Here is a 24,847-nt window from a genome sequence, read left to right as displayed (position 1 = left end):
CTTGGTGTATCTAATTTTCTTGAAGAGATCTCTAGTCTTCAGGGATCCCTAAAGCCAGTTCCTGATCTTACCACAACAGGGAGTCAGATGGACTTGGGAGAGGACTTCACAAGGGCCATGTGGAACCCAGTACCCACTTTCCAAAGGTCGTTCCTGCTTCTCTGTTCGTTGCCCACTTTAAATCACTGAACTTGATTGTTTCAACCTGCATCCCTTCATTCATTAAGGGCTTTACTTCATGCCAGGTGCTAGATACAAAGATGAAAAGATGGAGCCTTTGCACTTGAGTGGCTTTGACTGTCCAGGAGAGAGTCAGACTCACAATGTGATAAACTTAACAATGGAATTGGGGAAAGATGACATGGCTCTTTCTGGAGAAATCAGGGAAGGGTTCACAGAGGAGGTGAGCCTGAACCCTTGGAGAATAAGAATCGTCTCAGGGTTTGTGGGGTAGTTAGTGGAGGTTTCCTAAGCAGGAGTGCAGAGGCATAGATAACTGGAGGGATAATTGAGGGAGCCCCGTGTGGAGGAGTAGATCAATCAGGAAAGTTCAGGATGAGTTACAGTCATAAAGGTTCATATGCTGTGGTTACTGCATGTCAGGAGCTATGTCAAATGCTTTATATCTCTTGTCTGATTTTACTTTTAAAATATTTGGCTTATCCAGGTCTTAGTTGTGGATGTGGAATCTAGTTCCCTGACCAGGGATCAAACTGGGCCCCCCTGCACTGGGGGCAGAGTCTTAGCCACTGGACCACCAGGGAAGTGCCTATTAATGTTTCATCTTCAAAGTCTGTCTGTAGTGGAGACGTCACTGTCCCCGTTGTATAAATGAGGAGGGGGAGGTGCTGAGGCAGCTGCATTGACGCCGGCGAGGCCCCGCAGTCAGGTGGGGCAGCCAGGATGCCGTCCCAGTGGTGCTTGGTTCTGAAGCCCGGGGTGCCGGATACCTGTGGCGTGTCGGGGCAGAGGGAGCCCCGGAAACAGTGCCGCCCGTGGGAAAAGCACCCCGCCCCAGCCCGGCCCCCACCTCCGCTCGCCCGTCCTCCACGCCCCCGCCTTCAGCCTGTCTGGGCGTGTGCGCTCCCTTCTCCTGGCACAGGGGGACAATGGCATTTGACTTGGGGTGGAGCAGAGGACCGGGCGCCAAGTCAAACAGAGTCATAGGAACCTCAGGTTGTTGCTCCAGAGAGGCGGCGGTAAAACTGCCCTGTGGTCACTCCTGCGGCTTGGGGCTCTTCTCGGTAGCACTGGGTGTCATCCAGATTATTCCTGTCGAGTCATTTAGGAAGCAGTTCTGCTCTGTCTTGGCTCCGCTGCTCGCCTCCTTGCCCCACTTTCTCTCAGAGGTTTAAAATCTGGTAGAGTGGAGAGACAGGGCCCGAGAGAACGGGAGAGAACTAGGGTTGAAGCCTGGTGGGCTGGCCCTTAATGCCCCCAGGAGTTCCCTTCTTCACACAGAAAGAGGCATCTTGACCTCCGGCCTTGACTGGGTCAGAAGGCACGAGGCAGGGTGAGCTTTGCGGAACTGACAAATCGTGTGACCAGTGACCCACTTCAGAGCGCCTCTCACCCTGAGAGTGGATGCTCCTGGGCAGTGCGCGTGGTGGGTTCCAGAAAGCTTATCTTTCCAGTGTCCCTGGGGAATCACTTTAGAAATAGTGTTAACCATTTTGGAAAGAGCTGTTTTGTGAATTTCCATCTGGAGGTGTGAAACTGGCAGCAGTCTGTTGGGAGAATCCCTGAGAACTTGAGCAGGCCGCTCAAAGTAGCGCTCACACTTTGGTGTTTGAAATGTGGGATGGGCAATGAGGGTCTTGGCGGACTCTGGGACCCAGTGCTATTTTTATCCTTTGCACGCCTCCACACTCCTTGTCTTTCTTCCCTCCAAATGCATCCAGTTGTCAACTGTTACCTTTGCATCTTGGTTTGCCTTGAGCTGCTCTCAAGATGAGGGTCCCAGAATTTTCTCCTATAAAGGGCCAGGCACAATTTTAGGCTTTTTGGATCACATAGTCTGTGTTGCAGCTCCTCACCTCTGCCACTGTAGCAGGAAAGGAACCACAGACCATGTGTAAGCAAAAGACTGTGGCAGTGAGTTCCAATAAAACTTTATTCACAAAAATGGGCAGTGGGCCACATCGGGTCTGCGAGCCATAGACTGTTGACCTCTGTTCTTGGTTTTAATTTCCTCCTTTCCCCCCCCCCCTCCCTGTTTTGAATCTCAAGAACAGAACTGAAATATGAAAAAGGCAAGTTGTTGATCAGTGTTGCCACTTTGGGACTTGCCTCATTTTTAACGTTTCAGAAAGTACACTTTGTCTTTATAGGTTAGGTTATTTAAATTGAAAACAGCTGTGAAGGCAAGACTCCTCTCAATGAGCCTTTGTGTGTCTGCTGCCATGAAACAGTAATTTTTAATGTACTGTCTTTTTGTTTATTAGATACAGAGCTTAGTGGCGAAATAATTCAGGAAGCACTTTGCAACCTACAGTGCCAGGCATGGTGTAATAAATGCTTCTTGCTGGAATGAACAAACATGTATCATCTAGAGGTGATTCTCCATTGCATATGGATTCTATACATACAGTAACACGGATGAAGTTCCTTAATAGGAAGGTCTCAGAGTCCTCCTCCGTCTTTCTGCTCCAACTTGGACCCTGCCCAAGTCAAAGGGAGGCCGTGGGACCAAGAGTGACACAGTGACCAAGGAGCTCTAGTCATTCTATTCATCCTGTCTTAGTAACTACCCCCTTCTAGCTGTTTCTGTGCTACATCTTGGTTTCTCCAAGTCATTGTCATGGTGGTCTTTAGAGTAGGGAGTGACAGGGACGCCTGGTATGCTCCTGTCCTTGGGGTTGCAGAGAGCTGGACATGACTGAGCAACTAAACAAGAAGAAGAATGGGGAACAGCTGGCCCCTGGGTCTGAGGATGCCTGTGAAGAGTGTCAGTGTCTCCGGGGTACACTAACGTTCTGCCAGGAGCTTGTGTTAATTAATTTGTATTGGAGTACAATGTTGTGTTAGTTCCTACGGTACAGCAAAGTGGATCAGGTCTATGTATACATATATCCACTCTCTTTTGGAGTTCCTTCCCATTTAGGTCAGAGCAGAGTTCCTGTGGTATACAGTTGGTTCTCATTAGTTATCTATTTTATATACAGTATTAATAGTGTATATATGTTGATCCCAATCTCCCAAAGCACCTCTTCTTTTCCTGCTTGGTGTATATACATTGGTTCTCTATTTCTATTTTGCAAAGAAGAGAATCTATACCATCTTTATAGATTTCACATATATGTGTTAATATGACATTTCTCATATGTGTGAAGGAAAGTGAGGAGGGAGACAGGGAAGTCACAGTGAGACCTGAGTGTAACTTGGGAACTTTGTGCACCATTCTTTTTTACATTTATTATTTTATTGGAGGATAACTGCTTTACAAATGTGGATCACCATAGTTATACAATGTCTCCCCACCTGTCTAGGTCGTTACAGGTCACCAGGCACTTATAATGTGTCCACCAAGTCAGTTTGTCTGTTCTTTGTATTCCTGCCCTACAAATAGGTTCATCTGTACCTTTTTCTAAATCCCACACATATGCATTAATATGATTTTTTATGGCTGGATAATATCCCATTATATATATTTGTAACATATCTTTATCCATTAAAAAATGGCCCTTATGAATCAGGTAGTTCCTGAGAGCCCAGGCAGAATAGTTACATAGGAGAGAGAGATGCAAGTGTCTGTCTTTTCTTTCTGTTCCTTAAAATCCCACTAAATAACCCAAGTTGGAGTCTCAGGCAGTGTGGGTTGTGTTTCAAGGCTGAAGAGCTGCACTGTGCTCACAAGTCTGGCAGACACTTGCAGGAATAGTTGGACAGTCAAAACTACATCACAAAGATACCAATCACAAAGCAGACACAAGTAAGTCTTCAGGGTAAAGGGGATGGGCGTGCAGGGATGAGGACCACGGGAGGAGAGGTGGAGAGAGGCGGGACAGAAGAGACTGCAACGCAGGACACTGCTGCTTCAGCCAACCTGCATGCTTCCAGAAAGGGTCAGTGAAGGAGGGAGCAAGCACCCTGTCCACTGCGCACCGAGGTGATACTTGTGTGTTGTCTGTGGGTCCCCAGCCTGCGGGGGGGGGGGGGTCACCCATGTATAGAAATCTGCCACTTCAGTCTGTTGCCAGTGGGACTTTTCTTGGCGGTAGGAAATAAAGGTGAGAATCTGAGTTTCCATCTTCTTACTACACAAGATGAGGTCTGAACCTCTGTCATCAGTCTCTGGTCAGGGAGAGCCCCCTGGACCAGGGTCTGCAGGGCGTGAGGAGAGCCTCCTGCCACTGCTGGCCAGAGCGGGCCGGTCTCACAGACTTGCAAGTGGTGATGCTGGACTGCCCCTGTCTGCGCTCTCAGGAGGCGAGGGGAGCGAGAGAAGTAGAGAGTTAAGGGCAGGGAGAGGATAAAGGGGAGTAGGGAGCATTGCCTGAATAAGGGTCCTGAAGGGTCCTGAGGCCCCAGGAAGGGAGACTTACCAAACGTGGTGATGCTAAAACCAGAGGTTCAGGTGGCCTCTTTGCTTCCCCGTGGGTGACGTGTTCAGTGGTCCCAGGGGTGCCCAGAAACTCTCCCCAGAAGGGGAGACACTGAGCGCCACAAGTGTGTTACCAACCAGGGTTCTTGGCCTCCTTAATCAACAGCAATTGGTCAGAGGCCTGGAGAGAAGTGGGAGGGAGGACAAACAAGTTCCCTTGCTTGCCTGCTCCTCATGGTGGTTGTGATTTGTATTTTCCTGATGATTAGTGATGTCCAGCACCTTCCACATACCAGTGGGCCACCTGTATGTCTTCTTTGGAGAAATGCCCGAGAGGGTCTGGTGAAACTCATGGATCATTGCAGTGTGCATAGCCAGGACTGGTGTCTTTTTTAATGCTTCAAGATTAACAATAGTATATTAACATTTTCAAACATACAAATTGCAGATGCAGGGAAACATCGGTTCTGTGGACACAACAGAATACTAGATAGAGACAGGCAAGCAATCAGAAGGAGGTGTGCAGAGATGCATGGGTGGGCAAGACTCCTCCTGGGTCCCCTGGTGGATCCCATAGTTCTAAAGTCACTTTTGTGCATGGATAGATGCCAATTTTTTGCTGGGGCAGGGGAGAGGGATGTTTTATGTGGTCATGATGCTAGTATCATTCTTCAGTCTTCTTAAACAGTGTTTGTTGTTTTTTGTGTGTGTTTATATATAATACATATTACAAGTACTATATTATTAGATATTTATCAGAATTATTCTAGATGATATATGTATTTTTGCACATGTGGGAGTGTTTCTATCAGATGAAGCCTCAGAATGACTAGATCAAAGGCTACATGCAGTTTTCATTTTGATACAGTCAGATTGTTCTTTACAGAAGTTTACTCTCCACCTGCAGTATATGAGAATGCCTATTTCCCCAAATACAGACTCTGATTTTACCAAAGGGTAAAATCAAAATTTCATTTTGTTAAATCAATCCATTGTGGACCGACTTTGCATTTACCTTATTAACAGTAGGGTTAAGCTTTTCCTATGTTAAAGAGAGAATCATATATTACCTTTCCTGTAGATTATCCATATTCTCTGTGCATTTTTCTGTTTTAGGTTTTGGTCTTTTGAGTCACTAGAGCTGTCCTTTTTGCTAGAGTGACTAGAATTTTTTTTCCTGTAAGAAACCAAAAGGGCTTAGGTAAGAAACAACTCGATTTTTCAAAAGAGGTGCTTACTTGTAGTCCATCCCACAGCTACTAGAAAGATTTCCAGAATGAGGGTATTTGCACCTTGGTGCCAGCAAAGCTTTTTGGTGGAAATACCCTGAAGGCCGTCTGTGTACCAAGTTTCCCTAGGTGATCCTCAAGCTTTAGCTTTCCTGGAAAATGTTCTAGACAGATGCGAACTGAACAGGTGAAAGTGCTGACTGAGGACTGCTCCAACAGGAGAGGGACAGGATGCAAATGGATAAGCACATAAGACAAACCATGGAGCATCTTTTTACAGCACAATTATCTAGGTACCCGACACAGAAAGCGAAAGAGGGGCTCTGCAGTGGGGTCCACAGGGTGGAAGCAAAAAGCGGGTGTGAGGGCTGGCCTTGTTCCGGGGTCAGGCCATTAGTGACTGGAGGTCTGTGCCTCGGGGCTGGCAACCCCAGGAAGCTTACCTGGGACGGTTTCTGAAACTTACCTGCCTCTCTCTCCCCCCCGCGTTTCCTCCCCAGCTCATGTGTTCCTCGGTGCAGAAGGCCCTGTTTGAGGAGGAGGACCACGTCAAGAAGCTGCAGCAGAAGGTCGCCACCCTGGAGAAGCGGAACAAGCAGCTGCGGGAGCGGGTGAAGAAGGTCAAGCGGTCCCTGCGGCAGGCGCGGAAGAACGGCCGCCACCTGGAGCTGCTGAACCGCAAGCTGAGCGAGAAGCTGGCGGCAGCGGCGGGCGCGCTCCCGCACATCAACGCGCTGGGCCGCGAGCCCGCGGGTGCCCCCTACCTGCGGGGTTAGCGGGCATGGAGCGCCGGCCTCCCCTGGTCCCGGGCGGGGCCCCTTCAAGGGAGTGGAAAGGGAGGCAGGACTTGTACACGCACATAGCTCAAGAACCCTCGTAGATGACGTTTTTTACTCTGCATTTGGTAGCGGCTACTGGGTTTACAGGCAAGTCTCCTGTCTCCTTGGCGGCCCGATTCCTGCTCTCCCGTGTGCCTGGGGGGCTAACCCTGGCATCAAGGAGCAGCTGGGAAAGTGCACTTATTAGGGAAAGAACATTTCAGAATCTCTCTGGGGGCACAAGGACCCAAGGGGTTCAGCCTCCCTTTTCAAGGAAAGGCAGTGTGGTCTCAGTTCTGAGTGGCAGGACCACCCTAAGCTTGGAGGAGTGTTGAGAAGCAAGTGGGGGCACCTTCTGGTGTCATTAAGACAATGTTGTCCCAGGTCAGGGAATGGAGCTGGGAGTCGGGTGGCAGGTAATTGAGTAGGGTGAACAATACCTGCTATCCAACAGTAGCTGCCCAGCATCCCTGGAGACTCCCGTGGGCCACTTCAACCTAAAGGGGAACTGCCTTTATGGGCCTGTCCTGTTTCATCACAGCACATTTCTAAGTTGGAAGAGCCTGAACTTCCACGGCTGAATTCGAGGTGAGCTGACCAACATGCTGTGAACTTCTGTTGTGCAAAGACATTTCTTTACCTACCGGGGCCTGGGGACCTTGCCTCGTTACTGTCTGTGCTCTGCTCGTGAAAGGGCTTGTTGCAGGCCTCCAGATCCTGGCTTCTTTACACAAATGCTTTCCTCCCACCTTGACGGTCCAGACAGACCCCAGCAGTAGTGCGTCTGTGTTGGCCCACTTCTCACCGCGGTAGATTCTGTGTATGGTCACTTCACCTTCTTTGGCAAGAAACCTTGAGCGAGAGAGGTATTGTGAATATCTTTTACTTAGTTTTTGCCGTGCTAACACTTGAGCCCTTGACTTATCTACATGTGATCAGATCCCAGGTGTGTGATTAAGTAGTCACCCACCCCTTGGTTATCTAGACCAACCACTTTCCCTTCCCTGCCCCGTAACCACCCCAGATATAGGAGGGCCCAATAATGCCATCCTCTCCACTGGAAATGCTCAGATTTCCATCCACTGCCTTTAGAAAAATCATGTCCTCCTTGCTCTCGGAGACTGTCTGGGGCATGAGCCTTGTGTCCCTTGGTGGCAGGCGATGGCCTCAGGGGAGAAGCTGATGTCCTGGTCTGCACCGCAGGGGGGCTTCTCAAGGGCTCTTCACTGCCACGCTTCTGCCAGCACTTTATTAGTTGTAGTCTTCACAGTCTGGTACAACAGGAGGTGCCTCTTCTGGTTTCTTCTTCCCAGGGACGTTGCACCCTGGGAACGTCTGCAGGAAACCCTGCAGTACTGCCACCCATGGGTGATTCACAGCTAGCGTCTGGAGAACTGTGGAAGCTGGGTCTCTTCAGATGCGTATGTTCTGCCTTTTCAATAAAGATGAGCAGTAGTTCAGCCACAGCAGCAAAGTGGTGTGTGTTTCTTCTGGAGCAGGGGGACTGCGAGATTTCCAGCTTGAGCCTGGAAAGGCCATTTCCATCCTCTGGGGTAAGCACCTGTGGGTCACACCTAGGATAAAGGGGAGACGGTCCACCTTTGCTGTCTCCTGGGTTCCCATCTTCCCACACACCTGCAGCTGAGCCGTGGGATCCTGGCCTCAACTCATGAGGGACATGCAGCTTCATTAATCAATGCCCTCAAAAGTACACTCAGATCTAAGCCCATGGGAACTCCCCAAGTCCCCATTATCTGCTGCGCTGTGACCTTACAGCAGCTCTCGCCACTGGCTCATTGAACGAGTAGGAATTGTTCATGCAGGAAAAACCCAAGAACTGCTCAGAACTTCACATACTTTAGCCAACCTATCACAGCACGGTCTCTGAGCCATGGGGTTTTGTTCCACTTGGTGCGATTTTTGCCAAAGTCATATAATAAGCAGGAGGTCAATAGATTGTAGCATCTTTTAAACCCGTGTCCCCAGGAGTCACAGACTCATGGCATATGGCCCATGCCTTCTGTGGGGTGAGGCTTCTGTGTCTGAAGGTAACCCTCACTGGACTATGGGTCTGGGCCACTGTCACACACCACCCCCACACCCCTCCCCATCCTCATTTATTTAAACACACATCACACATTTGTGGTACCTGCCCAGCAGCAGAAGTTAACAGGGATTCCTGCTTCTGTGGTGCGAGTCTCCATCTTCCTCAAGGGAGAGAGAAGGTGAACTCCGACCACATGACTACAGATAAGTTGTTAGCTCAGCAATGTCCACGTTCTACGATGGTTTAAAAAAACAAACAAACAACTAAGTACCCAGCGTGGTTTAGACTCTTGCACACACATCTCATTTAATATTCCTAATAATTTCATCAATAGTGATTCTGATCACCATTCTCCAGGAGGAATCTGGGGCTTCACGAGATTACATTGCCCACTGTACACACTAGGACAGGTGGCCCGTCAAGGCTCCAAGTCCATCTTCCTTTCTCTGTTCGCATGTGCTCACCTGCAGGATGGGGATGGCTTCACTCCTGCCATAAAGGCTGTCAAGAGGGTTGAAATTACTCCTAAAAATGCTCAGCATGATGCCTGAGAGCCCACATGCACTCTATCGGTATAATACAAATCTTCACTGTGAGTGTTAAGTACTCACCAGAAGGGCCCAATGCATGTCATAAGGAAGAGGATTAGTGGGATTCCACGTGATCTTCTCATCACCTTTCTAAGCACTGTACAATATTCCAGCTCTTTTCCCTTCTTGTTTCTGAAACAGCTACTTTTCTTTCACAATCAGTAGTTGGTTGTTCCTCTAAATTTACCATGAAAATATAGTCCATCAGAAGTGTGTTTCCTCCCCTTCCTAGGATCACACAACCTGAACTCAAGACTTCAAGTTTTATTCAGTGGATAGCCTGAGACCTAAGCCTGGGAAGTGCCTCTCAGGTAGCTCTGAAGGGCTGTTCCAAAGAGGTAAGGGAGGAGCCAGAACACATGAGTTTTTTCAAAAACAAAACCAGATAGACCATCAAAAGATTACTGTTAGTTAAGGAAAAACCAGACATCTCAAGTTAAGGAACTTCCTGCTTATCTAGGTATGGGAAGATAGAAGCGTCTGGGCTCACTGGAATCACTCCTTTGATAAGCATCGTACCTGTCTAGGGCCAGCATCCTATTTCTCTCTATCCTGAGTCCCCTCAGGGTGCAGAGTCAGCTGCTGCAGTGGCTGCTGGCTTGTCGGCCACACCATCCTTTGTTTACTGACATGGCAGGGGACATTCTTCATCCACACTAGCGTGTCATTATCTAGTTTGCCCCGCTTCTCTCCTCCCTCCCAACTCAAAGGAAGAAACATCACATCCCTCTGGCCCACATTCAGAGTCAAATCCTTTCTCCCGAGTCCATATTGCTTCTCTCAAAACCTGGCTCCACCAATGTTCCCTCATCGTGTGTGTGTTGCCTTTTTTATTAAGTAATTTTATACAACAAATTGAAAGTCATGTCAAACATAAATGCAGTGCAGACAAACTGTTCATGTGTAAACAGAGAATGAATGCATACAAAATATGCACAATATCATGAGCCCTAGTGAAGGCACAGAAGCTAGAAGACTTGAGGCCAAGTAATGCCTTTGAACTAGGTTTTCAGGTAAAATATAGGATTCTGTATTTTATAAGTGAACAAAAAGTATTTTTAGAACCAGTATGACCCAAATATTGTACAGGACCTACCCTACAGAATTCATTCATTGTTCATTTGTTATTGAAGTTTAACTGGGCATCCTGTATTTTTCTTTGCTAAACATGGCAACTCCACTCTGAGCTTTAGTGTATTTTCACTGATAAGATAATATTACCTAGATAGCTCATCTGGCTGTTAAGATACTCAAACGGGGTACAATGATAGCATGTCATGAATCTTTTTTGACTTAAATATATTCAGCTCTATGCCTATCTGCTGATGTCTCCAAAGAAGAGACAGTCAGAGAGCGAGAAGGAAACAGAGACTAAGACATGGAGAGGGAGACGTGCAATAGCAGGGACCACCCACCGAGCCCTCCGCTGCCTGAGCACGTGCCCGGGGTGACAGTGAGACGGGAGCTGCCCTTGCTCTGTCCGCTGTCTCCCTGATGCTGCTTCTCATCATGTGAACACCTGGTGGTTCAAGAGTGTGACTCTAGTGTCAAAAGATACTTACTTTTAAAATGTATTTCCTAATTGGAGTATACTTGCTTTACAATGTTCTACTGCACAACTGCGTGGATCAGCGGTGGGTACACATACATCCCCTCCCTCTGGGGCCACCCTCCCACCCCTCTAGGTCATCACAGACCACCGAGCTGAGTTCCCTGTGCTGAGCAGGAGCGTCCCGCTAGCTTCTGTTTTACACGTGGTAGCGTCTATATGTCAGTCCCAATCTCCCACTTCATCCCACCCTCTCCTTTCCCTCCATGTCCAGAGTCCATTCTCTACATCTGTGTCTCTATTCTTACCCTGCAAATAGGTTCGATTCTATATACATGTGTGAATACACAATATGTTTTTCTCTTCTGACTTCACTCTATGACAGACTCTAGCTTCATCCGCATCACTAAAAATGAACCAGTTTCATTCCTTTTTATGGCTATTCAGAAACAGTTTAGAAAGGATTGAGGCTGTCTTTAAGGACACTGAAGGCCCCTGGACTCCCTGCCTCCAGTGGACACACCAAATGGACAGCGACACAGAGCAACTCGCTCTGAAGAAACTCACTCACTGGTTAAGCACCTCTTACAAAATGAGGGACCGAGATAATGCCTATGTCGAAATGAGTAGGAAAGGCTGAGACACGCTCTTGCTAAAACCCCAGCGGTGGCACAGAGCCCTACAGTTGAAAGGGAATAGCCAAATGCCAGCTTCTCCTTGAGGGATGAAGGGTCTGGACCCCATAGCTACAACTCCAGGTTTTAAGATTCCCACCCAAAGGCCTCCAGACAGGTTCCTAGCTCTAAAAGTCAATGGGGTTTGAATCCACCAGTTCCACAGACAACGGGAAGCAAAGCAGCAGTTGTTAAAGGCACAAGCACTCACCTCAGCAATCCCCTCAAGGTCAGCGCAGATCAAGTCCACCTCCCAGTCCCCCTCTGGATGGGGTCTACTTGGATACTTTAAATGCTGCTGCCTGAGGGTCAGGCCTCTAAGTGAGCACCTATCTAGGGGCCGACTGCGATCCTCCCCAAAGGTACCACCCCTGCCTGCTCTCTCTAGCCTGCTCTCTCTGTCCTACTCCAAGTTGCCAGGGCCCTCCCTGAAAGAAACCTGTACACACATCTGCACCCCAGTCTTTGTGGCTACTGGTAGCAGATGGGTCCCCAGATCAGCCGTCTATGACAGCCACCAGGGCGTGCCTTCAGAAGCCAGAGAGGACAGCAGAGGCGGTTTTAAACTGGACCTCCTCCTCCCCCTAGGGCTTAGCACAGAGAAGGCATACAGAAATGCTCAACTCCCAGCCCCGTCCTGAAAAGAGTATTTGTCTACTTCTAAAGCTTCTACTACCCACTCCAGTATTCTTGGGCATCTCTGGTGGTTCAGACGGTTAAGAATCCACCTGAAATGCAGGAGACCTGGGTTCGACCCCTGGGTTGGGAAGAACCCCTGGAGGAGGGCATGGCAACCTACTCCAGTATTCTTGCCTGGAGAATCCCCATGGACAGTCCACCAGGGTTTGCAAAGAGTCAGACACGACTGAGCAACTAAGCACAAAGCTTCTGCCTGAGGGTCAGCCTTCTAATGTGTTCTGCACCGAGGGGCGGACTGTGATCCTCCCTTAAGGGCAGGGATGCCAGCAGACACCTCTCCCTCTAGTCTGTCCCAGGTTGCTAGTTATCTCCCTGAAAGGAGCCTGGACACATGTCTCTCTGCCCCAGCTTTTGTGGCTGCCTCCTCAGGGATAGGTACCCAAGCTGCTTGGTTCTGATAGCAACAGGACTTACATTCATGGAGTGAACAAAGATGTTCTTAACACATTATTGACCAAAGGCATATTAATACATCTTCTGTTACCCAAACGTTATTCATTATACAACTTATGACTATCGTTATTATTCACATTTTGTGCTGTGAGGTTTTTGTTCCTACCTTATGTATATTATAAATGCAAGTTAATAATACTATAAAATTTTCAAAAATGATGCATCACCAAATTTTGAGTGAAGAAGAATTTTTTTGGTCAATTTTATGCAGATACTTTCTCTTGATTGTCTGAGCAACATATACCTTAGTGTCTCAGGAGAAGATTGGAGAAGGAAATGGCAACCCACTCCAGTATTCTTGCCTGGAGAATCCCCATGGACAGAGGAGCCTGGCAGACTTCAGGCCATGCGGTCACAAAGAGTCAGACACGACTAAGTGGCTAAGACAGAAGAAGACAGTCCTTTAGGACTTCTCTGGTGGTCCAGTGGTTAAGAATCTGCCAGCCAGTGCCGGGGAGATGGGTTCAATCCCTAGCCAGTGGAGATTCCATGTCACACGGCAACTAAGCCTGTGTGCCACAACTACTGAGCCCATGCGTCTAGAGCCTGTGCTCCGCAATGAGAAACCCGCATACTGCAACTAGAGAAAAGCACCCCCTGCTCTCCGCAACTAGAGAAAGCCCACACACAGCAACGAAGATCCAGTGCAACCAAAAATAAATGATAAAAAAGATGATAGTTCTTCAGGTATAGTTATCACTCAGATGATTTGAACATTAGACCAACAAAAAGACAAAAAGCCTTAGTGACTGACTCTGACACAGAAAGTGAAAATGAAACTCATGGTGTTGGAGGATGTTCCTCTGCTTCTGCAGAAGAGTGGACTGAAGACATTTCATGAAAATTAGAACACTTTATAGGTGTGTCAGATATAACGACTGACTGTATTAACCTGCAAGGCATTACTGAAATAACAGAATTAATTTTGGGTAACTGCTTTTTGGAGTTAGTCGCTTCTCAAACTTTTATCACCAACAGAATGAAAAACCACGTAAAAAGTATGATAAAGCTTTAAAATGGACTCATGTAACCAACAGTGACATAAATTTCTTTTAAAGAAATTTCTTGAATTCATAATTTTGATGGACAAATAAGAAAGTCACACTGGACCCATTATTTGAAACACCTATCTTTCCCAAGGTGATGATGAGAAGAAAGTTTGAACAAATAATGACATTTCTTCACTTTAACAGTAACTCGGAAACTCCACTCTCTGAAGATAGACTTTCATAAGTTAACACACTTTGGGGTTATTCTGACAATTCCTCATGGCGGCAGTGGTTGGGTGCAGCGCTGTAGCGACTGAGTCGCTGCTAACACGGCAGCCACGCGTTGAGCTCCAGCCCGGCCTCCGTGTGCCCCCTGGGCTCCAGACCCCTGATGCTGCCCAGGCGCTGAGCCCGCTCTGGCCGGGACAATGGTGAAGTATTTCCTGGGCCAGAGCGTGCTCCGGAGCTCCTGGGACCAAGTGATCGCAGCCTTCTGGCAGCGGTACCTGAATCCCTATGGCAAAGATGTCTCGACGGAAGACAGTGCGACCTCTGACCAGAAGCTTCTGTCCCGACAACTCCTGACCAAGATGAACAGGATGCCCCGCTGGGCTGAGAGACTGTTTCCTGCCAATGTTGCTCACTCAGAGTACATCCTGGAGGATTCTACTGTGGCCCCAGAAAACCAGACCAGGACCACCTTCACCTGGAACATCAACCACGCCCGGCTGATGGTGGTGGAGGAACGATGTGTTTACCATGCAAACTCTGATAACAGCGGCTGGACCAAAATCCGCCAGGAAGCCTGGGTCTCCTCTAGCTTATTTGGCGTCTCCAGAGCTGTTCAGGAATTTGGTCTCGCGCAGTTCAAAAGCAACGTGACCCAGAGTCCACAAGTCTGTTCTATACATCTGAGTCTCTTTTTCTGTTTTGCATATAGGGTTATTGTTACCATCTTTCTATATTCCATATATATGTGTTAGTATACTGTAATGGTCTTTATCTTTCTGGCTTACTTCGCTCTGTATAATGGGCTCCAGTTTCATCCATCTCATTAGAACTGATTCAAATGAATTCTTGGACTCTGGGAGAAGGCGAGGGTGGGATGTTTCAAGAGAACAGCATAGAAACATGTATATTATCTAGGGTGAAACAGATCACCAGCCCAGGTTGGGTGCATGAGACAAGTGCTCGGGCCTGGTGCACTGGGAAGACCCAGAGGGATCGGGTGGAGAGGGAGGTGGGAAGGGGGACTGGGATGGGGAATACATGTAAATCCATGGCTAATTCATTTCAATGTATGACAAAAACTACTGTAATGATGTAAAGTAATTAGCCTCCAACTAAAAAAATAAATGGAAAAAAAAATTAAAAACAAAAAAAACAAAAAAAACCAAAAGCAACGTGACCAAGACTATGAAGGGTTTTGAATACACCTTGGCCAAGCTGCAAGGTGAGGTCCCTCCCAAAACCCCTGTTGAAACAGCCAAGGAAGCCGAGGAGAAGGCCACCGAGATGGCACTGGCAGCTACAGAGAAGGCCAAGGACCCTGCCGGCAAGGCGGCCAACGAGCAGCAGCAGCAGTTCGTGCGGCCAGCCCAGGCCCCAGACAGCAGCCTAGCAGACTACCGGCTCCAGTCCCTGCGGCCCCGCTCCTGTGCTTCATTATTAGAAGCCAGCTTCCAGCCCTGTCGCCTGTCTGGGTGGTGGGCTGGGGGTAGGTGCGCTGCCTGGCATCTCCAGCACAGCCGGCTGGTCACCCATGTCTGAGCTGGGCCTCCTTACTCCTGCATCAGGTGGCTGAGGACAGAGGCACAGTGACTTGCCTGGGGTCACGGCATCCAGGTGAAGTGGTCATAAATGCTAGACTGTAAGCTCCATGAGGGCAGGGACCATTGTTTTATCCTTTGATGTGTCCCAAGTATCTGAAACAAAATCTTGCGTGTAAAGGCACTCAATAAATACTTGTTGAATTCAACCAGAAAAGAAAAAAAAAAAAACACTTTGGGGTTATTTTCTACCAAAATTTCAATTGATCTATATACCCAAACAGAGCTATCACTAAATGAGGCAATGATAAGGTGAAGAGGACAACTCAGATTCAAAACCTGTAAGCCAGAAAACTTATAAAATATGGAATTCTGGTCAGGATGGTTAGCATAAGTGAAACTGGATATATATATGCCACCTTGAGATTTACATGTGTGAAGGAAGGAAACCACAAGAAACAATATCATCAGTCCTACAACCTTATCTTGGCTCATGGCACCGTGGTTACCAAGGTGATTATTACAACAGCGTGTCCACATCTAAAATATTGTTGAAAAATAAATCCAGAGTTTGTAGGACTATAAGAGAGAACCGCGGTCTACTAAACCAAATTAAAGGTAAAATCTAAAAACCTACAGAGTGGAAAATGACATTCTTCCAGAAGAAGGGTTTCCTCAATGGCTCAGCAGATAAGAGTTGGCCTGCAATGCAGGACACACAAGAGATAGCAGGTCTGATCATGGGTCAGGAAGATAGCCTAGATAAGGAAATGGTAACCCACTCCAGTATTCTTGCTGGAAAAATCCCACAGAGGATCATGATGGGTTACAGTCCAAGAGGTCACAAAGAGGTGAACATGGTTGAGTGACTAAGCACAACACACAGAAAGGAAAAGTGATTCTTCTTATATGGAAAGACAAAAGGCTAATCTACATGGTGACAACTATAGATAACACCTCCACACACCTCCATCTACAGGAAAGGAAGACAGGAGGACTGGCCATCAGGTAACTAAGCCCACTTACATATTAGAGTATAATAAATATATGAAAGGAGTTGATCGACCTGATTAATATCTGGCAAGCTTCAGTATCTTCTGGAAAACTCGAAAATGGGCTTCTATTTGAGTAATTTTGGTTTATTCGATGGATTTAAAATTTATTGTAGCCTGAATGCATGTAATAAAATGATTTACAAGCAATTTTTGTTACCAGTAGCCACTGACCATTCTGGTGAATGCCAAAGAATGTTTAAGCTACTGCACAATTGCAATCATCTCACAAGCTAGCAAAGTAATGTGCAAAATTCTCCAAGCAAGGCTTCAACAGTATGTGAACCAAGAACTTCCAGATGTTCAAGCTGGATTTAGAAAAGGCAGAGGTACCAGAAATCAAATTGCCAACATCTGTTGGATCATAGAAAAAGCAAGAGAAGGCCAAAAAAATATCTACTTCTGCCTCACTGACTACACTAAAGCCTTTGACTGTGTGGATCACAGCGAACTGTGGAAATTCTTCAAGAGATGGGAATTCCAAACCACCTTACCTGCTTCCTGAGAAATCTGTATGCAGGTCAAGAAGCATCAGTTAGTACCAGACATGGAACCACAGACTGGTTCCAAATTGGAAAAGGAGTACATCAAGGATTATTTAACTTATATGCAGTTAAATAACTTATATGCGTATTTAACTTACATGCAGAGTACATCATGAGAAATGCTGGGCTGGATGAAGCACAAGCTGGAACCAAGATTTCTGGGAGAAAAATCAGTACCTCAGATATGCAAATGCACCACCCTTATGGCAGAAAGTGAAGAGGAACTAAACAGCCTCTTGATGAAAGTGAAAGAGGAGAGTGAAAAAGCTGACTGAAAACTCAACATTCAAAAAACAAAGATCATGGCATCTGGTCCCATCATTTCATCGCAAAAAGATGGGGAAACAATGGAAACAGTGACAGACTTTATTTTCTTGGGCTCCAAAACCACTGCAGATGGTGACTGCAGCCATTAAATTAAGGCGCTTGCTCCTTGGAAGAAAATTTATGACCAATCTAGACAGCATATTAAAAACAGAGACATTACTATGCCAACCAAGGTCTGTCTAGTCAAAGCTATGGTTTTTCCAGTAGTCATGTATGGATGTAAGAGTTGGACAATAAAGAAAGCTGAGCACTGAAGAATTGATGCTTTTCAACTGTGGTGTTGGAAAAGACTCTTGAGAGTCCCTTGGACTGCAAAGAGATCAAAGTAGTCAATTGTAAAGGAAATCAGTCCTGAATATTCACTGGAAGGACTGAAGCTGAAGTGGAAGCTCCAATACTACGGCCAATGATGCAGAGAACTGACTCATTGGAAAAGACCCTGATGCTGGGAAAGATTGAAGGCAGGAGAAGAAGGGGATGACAGAGGATGAGATGGTTGGATGGCGTCACTGACTTGATGGATGTGAGTTTGAGCAAGCTCCAGGAGTTAGTGATGGACAGGGAAGCCTGGTGTGCTACAGGCCATGGGTCACAAAGAGTCGGACATCACTGAGCAACTGAACTGCATTGACTGATTCTGGTGAATGCAGTGGTAGTCTCTCGCCTGGTCCTTCTTGTGGCATTTCTAAAAGAGAGCCTGCAAAGATCCACCTTATCAACTATCAGGTAAAACAAAATAACATATTCTAGAGGAAATAATACCCTCAGCACTTAAAAAACAAAAGCTGCCAGAAAGTGTAGAGTCTGCTCTTTACAGAGGAAAGCACAGTGAAACACAGTGCATTTGTAATAGATGTTCTGTTCTCCTGCGCAGAAGTGCTTGCTACACTGCCTGTCACACTAACAAAATATCAGAATGCTTTAGTAAGACATGTGCTTGCTACACTGCCTGTCACACTAACAAAATATCAGAATGCTTTAGTAAGACATGTACAAAGTCTCAAACAGATACATTAAGTGCAAAAGAAGCTGATATTTATTCAAACATGGGTGTTTCAGTATCCACTTACATAACAAATTGCAATCCATAGGCCTTAGCTTCTGCAAAAATTTCCCAGTCAATAATGTGTTAACAGGCTCAAGAGCACATCCCTGAACACCCAGCTATACACCCGGGTCCAGAGCAGAGGGAGCAGGCAGAATCACCCCCCTCCCATTTCTCCTTAGAAGACACCTATCTGCATACTTTCCCAGCTGCTGCTGCCTGAGGGTTCAGCTTCTAACCAGCCCTCCTGTAGGTGCTGACTGTGGTCCCTTCCTTTGAACACTGCCAAGTGGGCGCACCTTCAACCACTAGGATGTGCTAGGAACACAGGTGGTGGCTTGGACAATTACAAAGGTTATAGAAGTGTGAGCCAGCCTGATCGATAAGGTTCCTCTCCTACACAAACCACTCAAGCAAGACTAGGAGAGGAGGCTGCTTTATCTAAGCCACAGAAACAAACTCAGAGTCAAGGAAAATGAAGAAACAGAGGAATATGTTCCAAACTAGAGAACAAGATAAAACTCCAGAAACAGGTCTTAATAAAACAGAGATTAGTAAGTCGTCAGAGAGTTCAGTTAACAGGCACAAAGATACTCACTATGGTCAGGAGCATCTCTGCTCCGTCATCACTTTCATGAACAAAGAATTTCAACAAAGAGAAAGAAAATATTAAGAAGTACCAATCATATCACAAGGCAGAGAATATAATTAACTGAACTAAAAAAAAATAGAGGGTTCAACAGCAAACTAGATCAATCATAAGAAAAGATCCATGAACTTGAGATAGAACAGTAAATCATAGGCGCAAAGACAGAAGCTCAAGAGAATGTAAGGGACTTATGGGACACTATCAAACAGACCAACACACACACTCAGAAGGGCATAAGAAGGCAAAAAGAGGGAGAAAGGGAAAGAAAGCTAATTTAAAGACATAATGGCTGAAACTTCCCTAACCTGGAGAAAGAAACAGATGTCCAGATCCAGGAAGCTCAGACTTTCAAAAAGGATGAATACAAAAACAGACTCATACTGAGACACATTATAATTATCAGAAAAGACAAGGAGAAAAATCTTAAAAGCAGCAAGAGAAAAACAACTTGGTACATACAAGGGAACTCACATAAAATTATCAGTAGATTTTTTTTTTTTTTTTTTTAGCAGCTTTGCAGGCCAGAAGAGACTGGGGTGTATATTCAAACTCCTGAAAACACCTACCAATCAAGAATAATCTACCCAGCAAAGTTGTCCTTCAGAAGTAAAGGAGAACTTATTACATATACAAAACCCTAAAGACTCAACCAGAAAAAGCTATTAGAACTAATAAACAAATTCAGTAAAATTGTAGAATACAAAACCTATACACAAAAATCAACTGCATTTAAATTGTCCCTCAGAGTTGCAGAGTGAGTTTTTCAGATAAGCAAAAATTGAAGGAGTTCAGCACCAACAGACTGACCCTATAAGAAATGTAAAAAAGACCTCTTTAAGCTGAAAAAAATGGTACTAATTAGTAGCAGGAAAACATATGCATAAATCTTACTGATAAATATATAATCAAAGTCAGAATAATATAATGCTGTAATAGTGCTGGGTTAATCATTTATAAAGCCAGTATAAAGGTTAAAAAGAAAAATAGTAAAAAAAAAAATACCCACTATAACTACAATAATTTGTTAAAGGATACTAAAGAAAAAATGATGCAAATATGACATCAAAAACATGAAATGTGATGGGAGGAGATGGTAAAAATACAGAATTTTAGAATCATTCAAACTTAGGTTGTTATCAGCTTATAATAGACTGTTATAACTCTTAGATGTTGTATGTAGGCCTCATGGTAACCATAAAGCAAAACCCTATAGAAGACACACAAAAGATAAAGAAATCTATGCATACCACTCAGAAAGATCATCAAATCATAAAGGAAGAGAACAAGCAAAGAAGAAAGGAACAGAGGAATTACAAAACAGCCAGAAAACAGTTAACAAAATGTCAATAAATCCATATGAGTAAAAGCAGAGATGTCACTTTGCTGACAAAGGTCTGTAGAATCAAAGCTATGGTTCTTCCAGTAGTAATGTATGGATGTGAGAGTTGGACCATAAAGAAGGCTGAGCATCAAAGAACTGATGCTTTCTAAGTGTGATGCTAGAGAAGACTCCTGAGAGTCCTGTGGACAGCCAGGAGATCAAACCAGTCAATCGTAAGGAAATCAACCCTGAATATTCATTAGAAGGATTAGTGTTGAAGTGGAAGCTCCAATATTTTGGCCACCTGATGGGAAGAGCTGACTCACTGGAAGAGACCCTGATGCTGGGAAAGACTAAGGGCAACAGGAGAAGGGGACAACAGAGGATGGCTGGCATCCTGACTCAATGGACAGGGGTTTGAGGATAATCTGGGAGATGGTGAGGGAGGCAAGCCTGTTGTGCTGTACTTCATGGGGCTGCAAAGAGTCGGCATGACTGACTGACTGAACAACAACAAGTAACTGCATTAAAGGTAAATGAACTGAATTCTCCAGAGAGAGAGAGAGAGAGAGAGAGAGAGAGAGAGAGAGACAAAGTGGCTGAATAGATTAAAAGAAAAACAAACACAAACCCAAAACCAAGAACCATCAATGTGCTACTTATGAGAGACTCATCTCAGATTTATATGCACAAACTAAAAGTGAAGGGATGGAAAAAAAATATTTCATAAAAATGTAAATCCTCAAAAGCTAGGGTAGCTATAGTTAAATAGACCTTAAGACAAATTTTGTAATAAGAGACAAAGAATATCATCAGGTAACTATAAAGGGGCCAATCCAACAACAGACATAACATTTGCAACTACTTATGCACTTAACTTAGAAACACCTAAATATATCAAAAAAATATTAACAGACCTAAAGAGAGAAATAGACAGCAATACTATAATAGGAGGGATTTCTATTTTTCTATTAACTATATTTTCATCAATGGATAGATCATCCAGAGAGAAAATCAATAAGAAAACACTAGACCTAACTGATATGTTAGACCAGATAAACTTGGCAGACATTTAAGAACATTCCATCCAACAGCAGCAGAACACACATTCTTCAAGATACATGGAACATTATTCAAGATAAATCACACAAAACAAGTCTCAACAAATTTAAGAGGACTGAAATTATATCAAGCATCTTTTCCAACCAAAGAAGTATGAGACTAGAAATCAATTATAAGAAAAAAACTGTAAAATTCACAGATATGTGGAGATTAAACAACACGTTACTGAACAATCAAGGGATCAAAAAAAGTTAAGAGAAACAAAAACATGAGAGAAATGAAAATGCAGCAAAAGCAGTTATAGGAGAGATTAAGAGAAATGCCTACATTAAGAAACAAAAAAACCTCAATACAGTAAACAACTCTCCACTTCAAGAAATTTAGAAAAAGAATAAATTAAGCCCAAGGTTAGTAAAAGGAAGGAAATAACAAAGATCAGAGCAGAAATAAATAAAATGGAGATTAAAATGACAAATGATCAAAGAAACTAAAAACTGGTTTTTGAAAAGATAAACAAAATATGCAAATCTTTAACTATACCCACCAAGAGAAAAAGAGAGGACTCACACTTAGAAATGAACGATGAAATTTTACAACAAATATCACAGAAATGCAGAGATCATAAAATATTTTTCTTTCGGCTACACTATGTGGCTGTGGGATCTTAGTTCCCTGACGAGGGGTAGAACCTGTGCGGCACAGAGTCCGAGCCACTGGACCACCAGGGAGTTCCCTCAAGAGACTGTTATGTACAATTATATGCCAATAAACCAAACAATTGAGAATAAGTGCATGTATTCATAGAAACATAAAACCTTCCTAGACTGAATCATGAAGAAATAGAAGATATGACAAAGCAATTACTAGTAAGGAGATTGCATCAGTAATCAAAACCTCTCAACAAGTAAAGGAGAAAGTGATGGCACTGCACTCCAGTACTCTTGCCTGGAAAATCCATGGACGGAGGAGCCTGGTGGGCTACAGTCCACGGGGTCGCGAAGAGTGGGGCATGACTGAGCGACTTCACTTTCACTTTTCACTTTCATGCACAGGAGAAGGAAATGGCAACCCACTCCAGTGTTCTTGCCTGGAGAATCCCAGGGACGGGGGAGCCTGGTGGGCTGCCGTCTGTGGGGTCGCACAGAGTCGGACACAACTGAAGCGACTTAGCAGCAGCAGCAGCAGCAAGTGAAAGTTCAGACCAGATGACTTTATTGGTATATTCTTCTAAACATTTAAGAACTAATACCAATTTTTCTCAAACTCTTAAGAAAAGAATACTTGTAAACATTCTACTAGGCCAGAATTACCGTGATACCAAGACCAGAAAAAATAGCACAAGAAAATTATAGGCCAGTATCCCAGATGAAAATACAAGCAAAAATCCTCTAAAAATTCAACAATATTCAATATTCAACCACATTAATGGGAACATAGAGCATGATCAAGTGGGATTTATTTCAGGGATACAAAAAGCATGGCTCAACACCCACAAATCAATGTGATACACCACGTTAACAGAATCCAAGATAAATATGACCATCTCAGTAATGCAGAAAACAGTACTGGACAAAATTCAACATCCATTCATAATAGAAACTCTCAATTAACTGGATATAGAGTGACTGAAACTCAATATAATAAAAGCCGTGTGTGGCAAGTGCACAGCTAAGATCACACTCAATGGTGAAAGTTTAAAGTTTATTTTCCAAGATCAAGAATAAAACGAGGACACCCACTCTGATCAGTTTTATTCAATCAAGTACTGGAAATCCTAACCAGGCCATCACACAAGGAAACAGAAATAAAAAGCATCCAAATCAGCTTAGAAAAAGTAAAACTGTTTTTATTTGCAGATGCCATGCCACAAAGAACTTTCTTGGTGGCTCAGACAAACTCCTGCAATGACGGAGACCTGGGTCCAATCCCTGGGTCGGAAAGATCTCCTGTAGAAGAGAATGTCAATCCACTCCAGTATTCTTGCCTGCAGAATTCCATGGCAGAGGGGCCTGGCAGGCTATAGTCCATGGGGTGGCAAAGAGTCGGACATGACTGAGCAACTAACACACATGCCAATATATATAGAAAACTCCAAAAACTACACCAAAAACTGTTAGACAAATTAAGTAAAGTTGTAGGACATAAAATATACAAAATCAGTTATTATACACACACACACAAAACCAGAAGCAAATCGAATCATTCACTCAACATTCAAAGTATAGTAGATAAGAATTTAAAACCACCTTTGGCACTGCAGAGCAAGGACCATAAGGAAATGAGGAAAGAAACACTGTATGTCAGTCACTCAGTCACGTCTGACTCTCTGCAACTCCATGGACTGTAGCTTGCCAGCCTCCTCTGTCCATGGAATTTTCCAGGCAAGAATACTTGAGTGGGTTGCCATTTCCTTCTCCAGGGCATCTTCCCAACCGAGGGATCAAACCCAGGTCTCCTGCACTGCAGGCAGATTCTTTACTTTCTGAGCCAGCAGGGAAGCCCCATAGTGGGCTTTTAAAGAAGCACTAAAGTAATGAAAAGCAAAACTTATTCCTCTACCTCTGCATAAGGATTTAACTAGTAATTCATCAACAAAGGGAAGGGAAGGGAAGTGAAGTTGCTCAGTCGTGTCCAACCCTTTGCGACCCCATGGACTGAAGCCTACCAGGCTCCTCCGTCCACAGAATTTTCCAGGCAAGAGTACTGGAGTGGGATGCCTTTTCCTTCTCCATAACAAAGGGAAGTTATTAGTAAATATCTCAAAATCAAATGAGCTGCTTACAAACAGTTTATTAGAATAAACTCACTGGACTTCCCTGGTGATGCAGTGGATAAGAACTCACCTGCCAACGCACGGGACATGGGTTTGATCCTGTTCTGGGAAGATCCCACATGCCGTGAAGCAACTATGCCCGTGTGCCACAGCTGCTGAGCCCGTGCTCCAGAGCCCACAAGCCACAACTACTGAGTCTGCGTGATGCAACTACTGCAGCCTGCGCTCCGCAACCAAGAGCAGCCCCTGCTCACTGCAGTTAGAGGAAGCCCGCACAAAGCAACGAAGACCCAACACAGCCAAAAAACAAAATAAATAAATAAATTTTTTTTTTTAAAAAGAACAAACTCATCTATGTTGCAAAATGGTGAGAAGAGGTGACAAGCCTCACAAGCCTGGTGATATCTGATTGTCCAAGAAAAGAAACTTAGTTCAACTTTAAAATTACAAAAATTACAAATTTCAACTTTTACAAAGGTACAGCTTTTGAGAAATGGGTACAACCTTATCTAGAGAGTAAAAATAATATAGCTGGCTTAAAAGCAGTCACCAATTAAGAAGTCATCCAAGCTCAACAATAAGCATATCAACTTCTAGTTTTACACTGGACTGATCTATTAGCCAAAAGAAGCAATAATGTTAACATGAGTAACAAGAACTATTTCTCCTTGTGTAAGCTTACATCAATTACTGATAGTTAACAGCAAATAAAC

The 24,847-nt window shown here is 44.8% G+C and overlaps 2 protein-coding genes and 1 long non-coding RNA gene across 6 annotated transcripts in view; 2 read left to right on the top strand and 1 right to left on the bottom strand.

Annotated features, from left to right (window-relative positions):
* Positions 1 to 8,056, top strand: part of CCDC3 (coiled-coil domain containing 3) — a 93,443-nt gene extending 85,387 nt beyond the window's left edge. The window contains exon 3 of the mRNA XM_070471986.1: positions 6,273 to 8,056. Coding sequence (XP_070328087.1) covers positions 6,273 to 6,548 — 276 coding nt within the window. The 3' untranslated portion in view covers positions 6,549 to 8,056. The remainder of the gene's footprint in view (positions 1 to 6,272) is intronic.
* LOC139036559 (uncharacterized) overlaps positions 3,240 to 24,847 on the bottom strand; it is a 76,286-nt gene continuing 54,678 nt past the window's right edge. Inside the window, exons 3-6 of one of the 4 annotated variants that reach the window (XR_011489350.1) lie at positions 8,740 to 8,870; positions 5,614 to 8,164; positions 4,837 to 5,010; positions 3,255 to 4,724 (exon numbers count right to left, since the gene is read on the bottom strand). This is a non-coding gene — a long non-coding RNA (uncharacterized lncRNA). Of the gene's footprint in view, positions 5,011 to 5,613; positions 8,165 to 8,739; positions 8,871 to 24,847 lie in introns of all 4 variants that reach the window. The other 3 variants (XR_011489348.1, XR_011489347.1, XR_011489349.1) reach the window with 3 other exon arrangements.
* LOC139036558 (PRELI domain-containing protein 1, mitochondrial-like) lies at positions 12,859 to 18,004 on the top strand. Its single transcript, XM_070471987.1, has 2 exons — positions 12,859 to 14,487; positions 15,005 to 18,004. The coding sequence occupies exons 1-2, from the start codon at positions 14,020 to 14,022 to the stop codon at positions 15,359 to 15,361; spliced, it is 825 nt and encodes a 274-aa protein (XP_070328088.1). The 5' UTR covers positions 12,859 to 14,019; the 3' UTR covers positions 15,362 to 18,004.

The sequence above is a fragment of the Odocoileus virginianus genome, chromosome 9 (genome assembly GCF_023699985.2).
Source record: "Odocoileus virginianus isolate 20LAN1187 ecotype Illinois chromosome 9, Ovbor_1.2, whole genome shotgun sequence".
NCBI lineage: Eukaryota > Metazoa > Chordata > Mammalia > Artiodactyla > Cervidae > Odocoileus > Odocoileus virginianus.
The sequence above is the reverse complement of the archived record's forward strand: the minus strand, read 5'-3'. Positions and strand labels throughout refer to the sequence as shown.

Coding starts and splice junctions, on each gene's coding strand:
- LOC139036558 (XM_070471987.1), top strand. CDS start 14,020: ATGGTGAAGTATTTCCTGGGCCAGAGCGTGCTCCGGAGCTCCTGGGAC. Junction 14,488..15,004: donor ACGTGACCCAGAGTCCACAA/GTCTGTTCTATA, acceptor AACGTGACCAAG/ACTATGAAGGGTTTTGAATA.